This window comes from Narcine bancroftii, chromosome 4 (assembly GCF_036971445.1).
Source record: "Narcine bancroftii isolate sNarBan1 chromosome 4, sNarBan1.hap1, whole genome shotgun sequence".
NCBI lineage: Eukaryota > Metazoa > Chordata > Chondrichthyes > Torpediniformes > Narcinidae > Narcine > Narcine bancroftii.
This window is the reverse complement of record NC_091472.1, coordinates 304,900,585-304,915,958: the sequence shown is the minus strand read 5'-3', so window position 1 is coordinate 304,915,958 and position 15,374 is coordinate 304,900,585. Positions and strand designations below refer to the sequence as shown.

At 38.5% G+C, this 15,374-nt stretch overlaps 2 protein-coding genes and 1 long non-coding RNA gene across 4 annotated transcripts; 1 reads left to right on the top strand and 2 right to left on the bottom strand.

Moving 5' to 3' along the window:
• Positions 1-4,221: 4,221 nt before the first annotated feature.
• On the bottom strand, positions 4,222-6,821 carry LOC138760187 (homeobox protein Hox-B9-like). Its single transcript, XM_069930540.1, has 3 exons — positions 6,296-6,821; positions 5,422-5,597; positions 4,222-5,256 (listed from the first exon to the last, which is right to left on the bottom strand). Exons 1-3 carry the CDS (start codon positions 6,819-6,821, stop codon positions 5,170-5,172), a joined length of 789 nt encoding a protein of 262 aa, XP_069786641.1. The 3' UTR covers positions 4,222-5,169.
• A 408-nt stretch (positions 6,822-7,229) lies between these two features.
• LOC138760188 (uncharacterized) lies at positions 7,230-13,415 on the bottom strand. 2 transcript variants are annotated; one of them, XR_011355500.1, is made up of 3 exons: positions 13,339-13,415; positions 8,058-8,233; positions 7,230-7,310 (listed from the first exon to the last, which is right to left on the bottom strand). It is a non-coding gene; the product is annotated as an uncharacterized lncRNA (long non-coding RNA). The 2 variants fall into 2 exon arrangements; XR_011355501.1 differs by having other exon boundaries at positions 13,345-13,411.
• Positions 11,146-13,695, top strand: evx2 (even-skipped homeobox 2). The gene is made up of 3 exons (XM_069930539.1): positions 11,146-11,569; positions 12,538-12,785; positions 13,084-13,695. Exons 1-3 carry the CDS (start codon positions 11,146-11,148, stop codon positions 13,693-13,695), a joined length of 1,284 nt encoding a protein of 427 aa, XP_069786640.1.
• Positions 13,696-15,374: the final 1,679 nt, after the last annotated feature.

The window sequence follows — 15,374 nt, the reverse complement described above, 5'->3', positions numbered from 1 at the left end:
CTTCATTTGAAAAAATATACCTTCCCTTCACTGACGGTAAACTAATATTTAAATAAATCAACTCTAATTGCAATTTAATAATCTGAAAGAACTATCAACTGAGTTCAAATCGTATCCTTTGCGCCCTCGAATCATTTAAAAAAAAATCCATCGCGATTATTTGAAAGCATATGAATTGCACCCACATCAGAGAGAGAGAAAAAAAATATAAAATTAGTAACTCCTACTTTCACATTGGAGGATTTGCTAACATTAGTTTTCGGGTAGCTGTTGTTATTTAGAATTCCGGGAAAATACATGATTGGATTTTAAAAAACTAAGTCGCCCTCTCAAGTTGCTCGCATCTCTGGTATGCAGACAAAGGGGTTCTTTCCGGAAGTAGACGAAGGCCAAGGTCAAGGTGGAGAGGGGGTGGGTGGGTTGAGGAGGAAATAAAATAGAGGGGGAAAGACGGTAAATAGCGGTTTAAAGCAGTTCAACGGTTCAGGGGGAATTAAGTGAGAATTCGGAAAAAAAAATACGTTAGTTGTGATTAATAATAGATTCGAAAAAATATGGCATTTCTAAGATGTTAATATATTATTTAAATACAACATTTCGCGACAAACTAAATAAAATGTGGCACTAATTTTTCTTACAGGGATGCGTTAGATTGGTTATTAAATTCTCTTTAATAGCAGAACGCCATTTTCGTTAGCAAGTTGAGTTAAAATTCAAACAGGATTCTACTAGAAAGCCCATTGTTAATTTATCAGGCAATTAGCAATGAGCAATAAATGTGGCTGCAGGGGAATGGACGGCCTCTAGAACAAATGAAACATGTAGAATCCAAATCGGCAATTATAAATATAAATAAATCCGTTTTATTTTGGTATATTAGCAGTATTCCCATGTAATATATTGAAATTACTTGGCAAGCAAATGTAACGTTTTAACTTATTTACATACACATCAAAGACTTTATTTGAATGTGATTTTTTTAATCCACAATTATATTATTTTATTGTTTCTAATTATTAAGGAATGTTCGACATGCAATTTTCAATGTCGCTTTGTAAATTTTGTGGGAAATCGTGGCTGGGATATTTTCTTTCGAACATTAAAAAAAAATCGTTAACTCTATACAGTTTCCGTGGTTTCCCCTGGTACTTAAAAAAAATTAGGTTGGTCCTACTAGAAGTAGCCTATCATATTTATGGTTTAAAATGCTCCAGAATATTATTCTGATGGTCAAGGCCGCATAGATCGATTCTTTACTTGGCTCAAAATTATACCTGTTAAAAGATATATGTGGACAACGTCCACTCTCTCGTGTCAAGAAGTTTAATTTGATAACTTGTTCGATTTGTTTTTCAGTTATTTTAAGAAAGATGTTACAATTTTGGCCAATCTTGAATGATTTGAAACCGATCTTGCTACCGAACGGGTCATTCAATTCGGGCAAAGCCATTTCATTCAATTTAAAACGTAGGCACAGCAAAATAGATATTAAAATACACACGTATTTTTTAGACAACAATAATAGATACAGTGATCAAAAAAATGTATCCAGTTTTTCCATAACTGAATCCCACTCTGTAACAAGCTATATGAATCATGTTTGAATACATGTAGAGTATTGGGGTGATCGTTATTAATAGTGCAATACAACCAGATTACTCACCAGAAAATATATCTTATTTTGCCAATACACAACGAATGATTGATTATCAAGACCTGGCTACTCAGTATACAAATTGCGTTGGACCTAATCTGCAATTGAAAATAAATTCCAAATGATCACTGATATTAAATCAATGTTATTTGCGACATTTCTGATTTGCATCAATAATAACCTGTAATCATCATTAATTTTGAACTAAAATAGATGAAATCCACCAACAATGACAAATGGAACGAAATATGTATTTCATCTAACGTAATTACCAACTAGATAAACGCTTAAAACGAACGCCTCCTCTTTCAACTTGGAAACGTGGGTTCCAGTTAGCATTGCTGAAGTATTTTACTCCATTGCAAGCCCGAACATTATTCCTTATGCCCCAAGTATCTCATGTATTTCAGAGATAAAGTGTCCGTGTATCTGTAGATAATATTTTGTAATTATTATAAAGGCAATGTATTTAATCAAAGAAAGCCTCTGTAAAACATTATTTAAAAAAGTATACCCCTTCTTCGCATAACAAACACATTCAAAACACCATATTGCTGTTGTGAGGACCTACCCCTGCTAATATGCTGCCAACACAATCACTACATCTTTAAAACAGGTAGAAATTTTTTCCCCCAATTCAGCATTCCCCATCTGAGTTCAAAATCATGTATCAGAACAGGGAATCCTTTAAAAATCTATGTGGAAACGAACTTACCGGTCAAATCCAACAATAAAATAATTTTATTTGACATATAAAACTTGCCAATAAGCAAAAAGTAATGTCGCGCGAAAAGATGTGGAAGTTGATACTTAGAATGCAAAATATATGTTTTTAGTACCAAATAAGAATGGCATGTTATGCAATATACTTCGAATTAATTTCAGAATTAAGAAATAAAAGATGCTTTGATCTGTAGAGTACATTAACATTTTCAAATGAGTATCATTCCAATATGATGTAGCCAATAAATAAAGGTTAATTTAGTATTTAAAATTAAATCCCTTGAACACTGAATTTGCTAATAATAACGATCATTCAACTGTTTAATAATGTCTTTAATAATGTCTTACAATGCATTCACAAAAGCTTTAATGACTGAAATGTGAGTTCACGGTGATCAACAGTGTTCTTGACTAAAGTATGATGCACATACCTATTTACTTTTGCACAATTTTCTGGTCTTGACTTTGGTACAACAGGAGCCACGAACAAAGGCAGCCTTCAGTGGACCACACACATGGCATGATTCATTGCACCAGAGGGTGAAGACTAAATTTAGTATTACCTTTTACATTACGATGTTTATATTTGTATATATGTGTAGAGCAGGCATTCTAGTTTAATATCAAGGAGGCAAACTTGATAGTCAATTTTTAACATGAAAGCCAACTGATCTGAGCATGAAAAGGTTGAGAGGAATGGAAACACAGGTAGAACTGTTAATGCATATTTTTCGATATCTGTAGCAATTGTCTATTTTCCATTTGTTCTTGGCGAAAGTAGAACTCGAAGATTTCCATATCAACAGTAGTCAGATATTAAATCATTAAAAAAGGCAGGAGCATTTACATATATATATATATGTGAGTGTGTGTGTATATATATATATGTGTGTGTGTGTGTGTGTGTATATGTATATGTATATATATATATATATATATATATATGTGTGTGTGTGTATATATATATATATATATAGATATATATATATATCTATGTATATATATAAAATCACTTCTCTATTCCAAATAAACTGAAAGAGTTTCTGCTATGTTACCTTATCCTACCACGAAGTTAACATTATCGTGTCAAGATTACCTGAATGTTAACTTGACACTACAGATCATTGCATTTTGCCGTTCTTGAATTATTTGCTCCACACAAAAGGGCGATTTCAAACTAGAATTCATTCTGTGAGTAGTTTTGTTAAGAGTGATATAATATGCACAATGTCTTTAAGCAAATGAATCTTTGTCCTGATAAGCATCTGAAAAACGGTATAATCGGACAAGCATACATTCGAATGATTCTCAGTGCAACTAGCCAATTAATAACAGGTTTCTCTTGGATTATTATGGTTTACCATCATTTATAAACAATTTCTCTGGATATGCTGCGATGTTGTGTTTTAAATTAAATCCAAACTTCTTTTATCTTATGCATTGGACTATTTAGATAAGAGAACGATCGCCGAACATAGGTTAGATTCTTGCATCTAGTTTGATATTCCAGTTCAACATCGTCTTTGAAATGAGATGATGAATTGAATTCACATCAGTTCTCGCAAATGGACACATAACATCCCATGGCATCATTTAAAAAAAAAAGTTATCGCCAGAGCATTTTTGGATATTTTGAATTTCCTGAAGATCTCCGCCGGAGAAATTTCTTCTGGAGAAATTGGGAACCGAGAAACTATGGCTTTTTTTTGTGCCATTCATACATTTTTAGTTGTTGGTGTAATCGATGAACAATCGAGAGAATGGATAATTATGTTTTCAAAGTCAAAACGCATCTCACATAAGTAAAACGTGTAAAATAAGGAATGATAATTCTGAAGCAAAACTCGTTTCTTTGTTAGTTTTAATAATTCTGTTGCAGAACTATCAAATTTTGGAGAGAAAAACTACAGCGACAACAAAAATATAAAATTTCACAGAGCAGAAAACATAACAAATCTGCAAGTTGTATTTAAGGAAACTCTTTTCACTTGTTAATTCATTATATTTGCAGTGGAATCATGTGCTTAGTTCCAAACAAATTAAGCTTTGCAAGTGAAAGTCCAGAAGCTCACTAAACTTCCACTTTAACATTTTCGTTCAGGAACTACTTAATGACTAAACCTAAAAACGAAGGGAATATCAAATTCTCAAGAAAGAAATCACCATGAAATAAAATTGGAAAATGAACAGATGGATAGGTAGGTAGGTAGGTAGAGAGATAATCGATAGAGATCGATAGATAGGTAGACAGACAGACAGACAGAGATATTGTGATGTGTTTTAGAAAGACGAGGTAAAATAGACTTAATGTATACCACTGCAAAGTAGCGCCTTCACAAAGTTGCCGATTTTATTAAAATACAATGTTTTGTACAATGCAGTGTTTCAAATCATTTTAAATTTGAAAATTAAAAAAAATTAAATTGCAAAGATACACCTGCAAACCCTCCACAATCCTTACCAACATAATCGTTTCAACATTTAAGTTCACCTTCAGAGAATCATTGCCGCATTCTAAAAATCATACACACGTTAAACATATTGGATTATCAGATAATAATTATATTAACAAATCAAAGAATTAAATTCGTGGTGTAAGTATTCGTTTATCGTCTTTAGCAACATCACTGCAAAACAAAAAGTCAATAAAAACATTTCCATGCAGGTACTTGTTCGAAAACTTATGAAAACGAAGATGCTTGTTGAATGCGGGTATGTCTCAAGAGAAGTGATGCTGGAAAATATTTTTACCAGTCAAAGCCATGCTTCCTTTACACACGGCTGTTCCTTTGTTACAGTCCAGGGTAGCTTGAGTGTATCGATTGCATGCGAATAAGTTTTTTCTCTTTTTGTCGCTGGTTTTGGAACCATATTTTTACCTGAAAAGCAGAAGGTCATTTTAAACCAGAAGATAAGAGGAAGAGTGTCGGTTTAATGTACCAGGGGACAAATGCGTCCACCTGTTGACAATTAAGAAAGACAGCATCTGCGGGCTGGTATTTCCCTTATCCATCTTGGGATGGGAAAAAAAAAACTTGTCTTACCTGCCTTTCTGATAAACCTAATTTGAAAGAAATACTTAATCGCATTTCAGGAGTGAGGAATCGGTTTTTTTCAAAAGCTTTTTCCAGTTCAGCAATTTGTTGCTTGCTGTAAGGGATTCGTTTTTTCTTTCTTCTATTTTCTGGATTTGGCGACGGTGACCATTGCGACATAAATCCTAAAACCGGGGTAACATACATATCCATAAGAAAGTTTAACATGAATCTAAAGCAATAACATTTACCTATAATTTATTTTTGTACATGCAAGTCATTGTTAGCCGAACCACAATGTGGTATTGTAATTGAAGTTAGCATTTTACCACCACAATGCTGATAAAGACTGAAATTAGTTTCAATTTAATGTATTCCTTCCATCGTTCATCTTTAAGAAGTAATTTTGTGCCTACTTTTAAGCATCTGAAATATATTTGAATATACAATTCATTTTCTCATTTAGATTCCAACGTGTTTGAAAGTGTGATGACGAGAATTTGGTTTTCGACTTATCTCCCAATGTTAAAGTACTTTGACTACAAACAGGAAAATTCAATTTGATTTTTGAAATAGTTCTTGAAGAATAGATAGGAAACAACTGATCACTTTCCTTGTGTAAATTGGTCGAATGGACGTCATAAGCGTTTTAGGTTTTCTTTAGATAGAAACATATTTCCTACAGTGTGATGGCTTTAGTTTTCTAAAAAATATATAAAATTAAATGCTCTGCAACTGCATGTAAGTTAAACACAATCGTCGAGTGGTGTTATAACACAAGAAAATACTAGCCGTGTATTTTTTAAAACACATATCGAAAGCAATGGGATTATTGTTCCACGTTAGCCATCACTACATGTCAGATATACACTCACAGACTGACCTAAATGCATTGGGCCGTTGGGACTTGTATGAAATGCTGCTCCAGAAATGGCTGCTCCGTAACATTGGGAATAGCTGAAAGCAGACGTGTCCGGGTCACTGGGATATGGCTGGACCTGAGCAGGTGCAGTCAAGGTATATTCTAATGGCCAATTCTGATCAATTGATGAGCTTGTTGGGGTTTCGCCTCTAATGCAGGGATTGTGGCGGTAGTTACTAAACAAAGGTATATGACTGTCACTTTGAAGTTGGTTGGCAGTGAATTGACCCGCCTCAGGTGAGATTGCAACTATCTCCCCATTTCCTTTTCCATGCGAGGTACAAGTTGAAATATCTTCTGAATAGAATCCGTGGTATCTTCCACTTGGAATTGGTTTCAAAGCAGAAGGAAAAACTGAAGGCGAAAATCCAATGTTCTCCGAAAGTACTGGTTTCATATCAATTGGACGTATTCCACCTTGCAGCGTTACTGTCTTATCGCTAGATGTCTCTAACGCCAGTTTGTACTGCAGCGAAGTTAAATCCATCTTACAATTTTACTAAACGATCGTCTTCACGCCAAACCTTGCAGCTAGAATCTCTCAAATACGTTTTGTCGTTACTTGAAAGCTCAATTTTTTGTTCAAAATACTGGTGCGGGCAATGTACAAGTAGTTTAACTTCCACCTCCCAGAAATGGCTCGAACTATCTACACCTTGGTCTAAACTACCTGATCTTTTTATTGCTGTGCCTCTACTGCAGTTCGCAAATAAAACACAGTGTGGACTCTTTGCAAATTGAACTTAGTGAACAAACTTCAAGGACATGAACTGCATTTCAGAATGACACATCTGTACTGTAGCTGTTGACCCAAGGTCAATGCTGAGTTCTGAGCTCATTTGTATAATCCCCGTCTTTCTGATTAACTTAAATGACAATGCTCAGCTGCTGGTTACCTGGATCAGGAAAGACCTCTTTATTTTTTTACTTCGAACGCCAGAGTGGAACAGTAACGTAGTGGAACTGTGACTGTAATCTGAAATGAAACCGTCAGACAAAAAAAAAGCATTTAAGAAGCTTTTATTGCCTGCTATAACCCTTAAAACCCCAGAATTACACCTCGCATACCAGCATGAGATGAAATAGCAAATATTTAGTCTATTATTGTAAACCTTTTTGAGGGCGCTGAAATGAACTACTGCGGCACACCGAAGTGTGATCGATTTTTTTTCTCTCCAGCTTTCAACACTTGTATGACCTTTCTATCCGATTAAAACTTTCCATTGACATAATTACAATATAAAGGATGGAAAGAAGAATCAGAACATGGAATAGTGGATTTTCAATATGAAACTAATTTCCAATGCCCTTGCCAGTTTCTTACTGTTATATTTAACACTAATGAACTAGCAATATGCCAATCAAAAAAATAACGTTATTTACAGTCCACAAAAAGTCGCCAGTTATAATGAGATTATAGTTTCACGATTCAGAGTTTTAGGTTATAGGATACTTATTCAAATCTGAATTTCTGTCCTTATTTTTCATGAACCACTTGATCTCGACAATTACAAATCTTCATTGATATCCAGTGTTTAACAATGGCATTGGGCAACCCACTGTTATTCCACAAAATAACAAAGCTCTGAAGTCAGTTAAATATAATGTTCATGCAAGTCAATATATGCATTTATCCTTTGTATCAACTCTTCTGAACTGATTCGATATGAGATAATTGATCTATACGTAAGTTAACTCATGAGGACAACAAGGCGTGTTCTACCTTTAACTTGTCAGCTTATTTCTTGATGCCTCCGAATCTCCGGAAAAAGAAACTCTCGGGATGCCATGGAGCAATATGACTGTTGTAATAGAATAAATCAGACGAGGGCGCCAGAGGACAGATATTTTGGTCAGTGGAGTTCATCTCGATTCTGTTCATCTTTATATATCTAACACCTTAAGTTAAAAATACTGCAAAGCTTCAGAATTAATTAGACATAATCTTCATTTGTTTTGAATCACAAGATTGAATATTAAGCTTGAATCACATTGTTATCAATGTCTCAGAAACACCATTGTTTTCAGGAATAATGTATTTTATTCATCGATAAGCTTTTTAAGCGAGCATGTCATGATCTGAAATTTTAATAGGATTACTAACTATAACACAATGCTAACTTGTAGAACAAATAATTCATAAGATGACAAAAAAGGTGTATTGCTGTCGACCGAATCTCATTTCGTAATTCAGTAGTTTGCCATGATTTGAATGAATGTTGTAACTTATGTTTTATTGTTAAACAATAAAATTAAAATGCCTTTGTACTATACAGAAGCCGCTGCTGTTGCACGAGATCCATGAGAAGAAAACACCATTTTCATCGAGCAACTTTTAATACTGCCTTTTAAAGCATTTCTTACCCACAATTAACGTTAATAGCTTTGGCTTCCTATATACTGTAGAACATTATTACCTTGTTTCTGTTACCGTTGTTTTGGACATTTACTGTCTGTTATCTTGTGTTTAAACGCAGAAATTAGAATAAAATCTGAGTTCAAAAATAAGATAATTTATTGCACGTAATAAACTGGAATAATATATATACATATATACATACATACACACACACACGCGCGCGGAGGCGCGCGCACACACTGTGTGTGTGCGTGTGTGTGTGTGTGTGTGTGTGTGTGTGTTGTGTGCGTGCGCGCGTGTGTTGTGTGTGTGCGTGTATGTGTGTGCGCGTGTGTGTGCGTGTGTTCTGCGTGTACGTGCGTGTGTTGTGTGCGTGCGCGCGTGTGTTGTGTGTGTGCGTGTGTGTGCGCGTGTGTGCGTTGTGTGTGTGTGCGTTGTGTGTGTGTGTGCGCGTGTGTGTGTGCGCGTGTGTGTGTTGTGTGTGTGCGTGCGTGTGTGTCTTGTGTGTCTTGTGTGTGTGTGCGTTGTGTGTGTGTGTGTGTGTGTGTGTGTGTGTGTGTGTGTGTGTGTGTGTGTGTGTGTGTGTGTGTGGACACAGGGCGTTACTGTTTCCATTCCATGGCATAGAGGACAGTACTAATTAAGCCATTTCGCAGCGATGATATAGGCTCCGTCTATCCATTATTTAATATTAATTATGTCTCTTGAAAGCGTTTGCTGCATTGTCATTTTCCATAACGGGAATTTGGAATGAGCTGTTCTATGATAGGAACAGAAAATATCAGTGAAGTTTGAACCAGCATTTTACGCTCGTATTTCGCAACTGAGCGGATCAGTTTCGCTTTTCGCGGTAAACATTGAAACACTAGAGTAAGTCGGGTAATGATAAGACCCAGAAATTAATCCTCATTATCATCAGGCGCCAATCATTACCACCTCGATTAACACCGAGAGGAGCTGGTCCACACAGATTCTCCATCTTCCCAATCCTCTCTGGAATTCTAAACTTCTAACCACAATTGTTACTTAGCCTAAAATATTGTTCGGACCAGAAGCTCGAGGTAAATATGTTGTCGATGCAAATTAACCAGTCGTTTGTTTCGAACTCTATGATTATTTGAAGATATTTGTCAATAGCTTACTTTTGATAGAAAATAGCGTGGGAAAGTAATCATTATAAAACTTTGCTTACGGTAGGGAGTTTGTTTAATGTCTTTTAAAAGTCAAAATGCAGATAGGTTATTTTACCTTAAAATAATCGAACGATTTAACTGTAACAGAATTGGACAGGGAAAAGGGAGATGCAGGGTCGCTCGGCTAAACTGTCTCAATATTATGTTGTTTAATGACAAATAAAGAAAGTTAAAAACAATAACGACATCCAATATGGGCAAATAATAACCTAAAAAAACAACAAATAAAACTTTATTCGATTATGCGATACATCTCAGCAGGGAAGGCATTGTCTCGTTGTTGCATTCTTGTGCTGTGCATTACAAGTCAAACATCTCCTTCATTGTCTAAACGTCTGATAGATCCGACACAATAAATCAATGAAGGATATACCAAAGAAGCCCCATTCGTTCTCTCCTAATAGGTTCATTTCATACGAACGTAAACGATCGAGAAAAACGATCAAAGCTGGACTTATCGCATTGGTGTATGTGAAAAGGTAAAAAGACAGTGACGAGGTGAGAGGCTGAGCGAACCAATGTTAAAGGCATCACGCAAGCCAAGATCTTGAAGTGCCATTGCAAGAAACCCGACTCCACATTGTCAACAACAACCACCGAAAAATTATGGCATTTCAACCTAAATTGAGCAAATGTCCAAAACACAATAAATCGAACTGAATGAGAACAATTCTTAAACTTGCTGTTGCCATTTGCCCACATCGCTCGCCCATGATCAACCAAGAGTGTGGTGAGAAAGATGCTATTATCTGAGCCCGGCAAGAACTGCAAAGCAAAATCAGAGCATAATGATCTAGCTAAATGTGCAGGGAAATGCTGTAATATTCATTTTATTAACCACACTGTCAATTTCACCCCAGAGGCCCAAACCCAGAGCATCCGGGCATGCGATTATCGGCTGAGGACAGGGGCTGTCCTCTAATTCTTCTCTACCTGGATGTATTTGCCCGTCGCTAGGCCGCCTTCATCATCCACTGACAGACGGTTGTATTTATTTGCTTATAAACCTGTTACAATAAATGATTATTCGAACAGCGTCATTCGTACCTTAATGACGAGTACGAGTTTGATGAATGACACATCGGGAGAAAGGAAGCACGGGTCATTTTGACCAGTCGTTCCCTCGTATTGACATAACACTTTTTCTTTGCACCAAAAAGATAAATTTCGAGACACATGCGGGGCTGGATGTGAATTGGCCCCAGCTGCAAGATCATCATTAGTGTAGAATCAGCCTGCAACCTGCTCTCAGCTTCGGGATGGAAAGAATAAGAAAAGAAATAATTCTGATGGAACGGGGTCTGCATAGTCCTGCTGCCAAAAGGATTTCGAATTTGTCAGACTCAGCTGGAAATGCGGTGGAGGAGGCCCTTGAAAATTCTCATCACAGTGGTCGTCTCAGCCCCAGACCAACTTCCGCCTCCCTTCACAACACTGTTGGGGACACCCCAACAAACGGGAAATTTGAGATAGACAATTTATTCCATCATCAACATTCAAGCGACAGCACGTCCTCGTCTGAAATTTCGTCTTCTGAAAGCAGGAACATTTTCTCTCTCTACCCAGAACTTGCCAGACGAGAGAAAGAAACAGAAATGAACAGTGATGTTGATGTGGGGTGCTCGACACTCCGATCTCCTGCCGGCGTCAGTACAACGCAACTCAAAGAAAATACAAACAAAGGTAAATATTTATTTGTTAATCATTACTCGAAAATCATTATCCGTTTCCTTCTGCACGAGGACAAAGTGTAGAAAATAAACCATTTTGAAAAGAACTCTGCTCAAGATTCTGAATGGGATTTTCATTTCTAATTTGAGCTATAGAAGGCAAAGCTGACATTGTGTAGAAACTGTAAAAAACAAACGTGCAATGTTCAGAATACCTGCGTTTATGGTCAGTGAATTATTCAAAATAAAACAACATAGGCCCGTAAAAACCATTCATTTTCTTTTAAAACTTAAATTTCAAGACGCATTTACATTGAAACAAAGCAGTAAAATTGCCACCGAAGCACGGATTGTGTTAAAGTATTTCATGTAAAAAATAATTGCGAGGAAGTTGTCTGAACCTTTAATCTTTACGCTGACGATATTTCCTAAATTGGGACGCAGATCTGTAAAACTACAGAGATTTGAACGACGATTTGCGGTAATTATTCGATTATTGACGTTGTAGATTATAAAATTAAATACATCATTAGGAGAAGAAAATCATTTCATTCGGCTCTGTGAATTTGATCTTGTTCGTGCCCAAATATTTTGGTATTAAACCATCGACCAGTTTCCAGTTGGGAATGCTGTAAAGTAAAATTCGGAAGAATACTAAATGGCCCCGCAGATGAAGCAAAAACGACCAAGAGGCTGGGGTTCTTCATTCAGTCTTAATTCCAATGGCTGATGACAAATACCGCAGACCCTTTATCTGCACACAATTACCGAAACTTACCGCAAATGAACTCGATATATTCGGTTATGGAGTAGAGTCTCATAGAACTTTATTGACTCTAATAACAGTCACCATTTGTAATAATGACAGCCAGCATTAATTACGTTGCATCAACGCTGTCTTATTAATTTCTGCTCATGCTTTACCGATCTTCCACGGGGTTTTTTTTTTTGGGGTTTTTTTTTTATTTTCTCTCTTTGCAGTTTATTCTGACAATGGCAGTTCAACTAATACTTCTTCGAACGGCTCCAGCATCACGAACTTGAACGGCAACTCCAGTTCAATAGGCAATTCGGGTTCTGGTCCTGACCAGGTGAGACGGTATCGAACAGCTTTCACCCGAGAACAGATCGGTAGACTAGAGAAAGAGTTTTACAGAGAAAACTATGTATCCAGACCGAGGCGATGTGAACTGGCGGCCGCCTTAAATCTACCCGAAACTACAATCAAGGTGCATAACCGCTTAATGCATTCTATAAACCGTTATTTCGGTTGGTTTTCTATAAAACAAAACTGTTCGTGTTGCAAAGGATAAAGTTGCTATGATAGGGGGAGGGGGGCTCCCCTTATCCTTCCCATTAATTTGTGGAGGTTCGTTCCTGATGCGAACCAACAAGGGACCCGATGCATTCTTTATTTAACGGGGTAATGCATGAACTGGACCGCGATTTGCAAAGTTTGCACCCAAGGGTGCGGAGGGCAATGGGGTTGCAGGGTGTTGACGCTGTGCATTCTCTTTCTTGACCCAGGTTTGGTTTCAGAACCGGCGGATGAAGGATAAAAGGCAGCGACTGGCCATGTCATGGCCCCACCCAGCCGACCCAAGCTTCTACACCTACATGATGACCCATGCGGCGGCCACCGGCAGCCTGCCCTACCCTTTCCACTCCCACGTGCCCTTGCACTACTACCCCCACGTGGGCGTCACGGCCGCCGCCGCCGCCGCCGCCACGCCCTTTCCCACCTCCATGCGCCCGCTCGACACCTTCCGCGCCCTCTCGCACCCTTACTCGCGGCCCGAGCTGCTCTGCAGCTTCCGCCACCCCGGCCTCTACCAGTCGCCGCACGGCAGCGCCGCCACCGCCGCGGCCGCCGCCGCCGCGGCCGCCGCGGCCGCCGCCGCCGCCGCCTCCTCCTCCTCGTCCTCGACGCCGGCCGGCACCGCGCCGTGCTCCTGCCTCAGTTGCCACAGCAACCAGGGCGGCGCGTTGGGGCCCAGGAGCGCGAGCTCCGACTTCGCGTGCACCGCGGCTGCGCAGAGGTCGGAGAGCAGCTTTCTTCCGTACTCGGCCGCGGTGCTCAGCAAATCAGCGGCGGTGTCACCGCCTGGGCAGCGGGAGGACGCCTCCCTCACCAGATAACTCATCCCGGCGGGGGTCCTCGGCGGGGCCAGCGGACGCACGAGCGGTGAATGACTGCATCCCCTTCTTTGCCACCCATCGCCCTTCCAGCGAGTCCTGTTTCGGTGCAGCGGGGCACGTGGCCATTCACGGCCGTTTTAAAGAGGCATGCTATCCTTGCAGCGTGGACGCTTTCATTCTTCCCGGAAGGCACTGGATGCGGTGCAAGCGCCAATAAACTTTCCCCAAGGAGTCTTGAAAAGTTCTGTGAATGGCCCTAGAATGGTGCGGGAAAACGCTGAACTTTCTTAAAAAAAAGTTTTTACCGTCTCCATAATGGATCTTATTCAGGCCCATTAGCATTTGGTAGGACAAGATTAAATCGAAGAAGGGTCTTGAAGTAGATTTTAAAAGTCAGCCCAACAGCATCTGGATACGGGTCTCTTTAAATAATGCGTACCAATGAAGGTCACTTTGGGAAGAATGCAGTTCCATTTATTCAGTACACCTCCTGTATAAGAAGGCCCTTTTCTGTGAAATTGGGTATGGGCATGCTTCCTGCTTTGGCCCAGGAGTGCCACCAACGGGTATCTGACAAGTGTTCGCTGCCAGAAAAAGAAAAGACTCCTCGAGGACTTTGGTAAAGTTCGAGCAAGGCACATCAGAAACCGCCAGTGTTATTGCCATGTCAATTCCGATGCTAATAATGTGCAGATTATGACGAAAATTGCCAATCATGTACCTTGATGGACTTCCTTTGAATGTAGAATTGGAAAAAAAAAGTTCCCTGCACAGAGACCTGCTGTCAAATACTAACAACCCGCTAAGGGAAGTCATTAGAAGAGATAGATAAGAGACTTGATACATAAAACATTGTTCACGGTGCATAGAATGTACAGGATTTAATGTGGTATTCGTTATCTGAAGTGATTTTGCAAAAACTCGACGTCCTCATTGTCCCACTGCCAATTTTAATTTTGGAAACCTATATTGTAGACGTCCTGTGTCCACTTTCCCTTGTAACCAGTATGGAACTGATGTGAACAGCCTCATTAAATCAACCTAGAAATTTCCATAATGCGCCCCATAGAGCCACTTCACTGTTCGCTTAATAGGATTCTTCTGGAAAAAAATGTAACTAACAGTTTTTTTTTCACGATGCAGCCTTCCCACAGGGTCCTTTGTCAATCTCTTGTAAATTAACTCATTAAATTATGTAATATTTCAGTTTCTCCGCTTTTAGTAATTAGTACAATATCCATTCAGTGGTAGTTTTACTTTTAAACAAAGGGCAATATAAGGAAACATAAATGCATGTAAAACGCAGTTGGCAGGCGTATTTGATACCAATGGATGTTTACATCATTTTGTGATTACATGCACTTGAAATGAAAGACGATCAAATCGCGAGTTTTACCGCCGAAATGCGAAATAACCTGAAAGATAAACAGGCTTAACTTTGAATTTAACAGAGAAAAACCTTCTTTATTTAGAAAATCACTGTTTATTTTCCATTTCCATATAACTACCAATTAAAAAGAAACAAAATCGCATCAGCATTGCAGACTACCACACTTATTCTTGTGATTTGGCGATACGCGGAAACCTTGTACATTTGCTTAATGAAATAAAGCACGCCGAACCTACAAGATAACTCCTTACAAAAGGAAACGGACAAAAATCTTTCGATCTTTATGAAA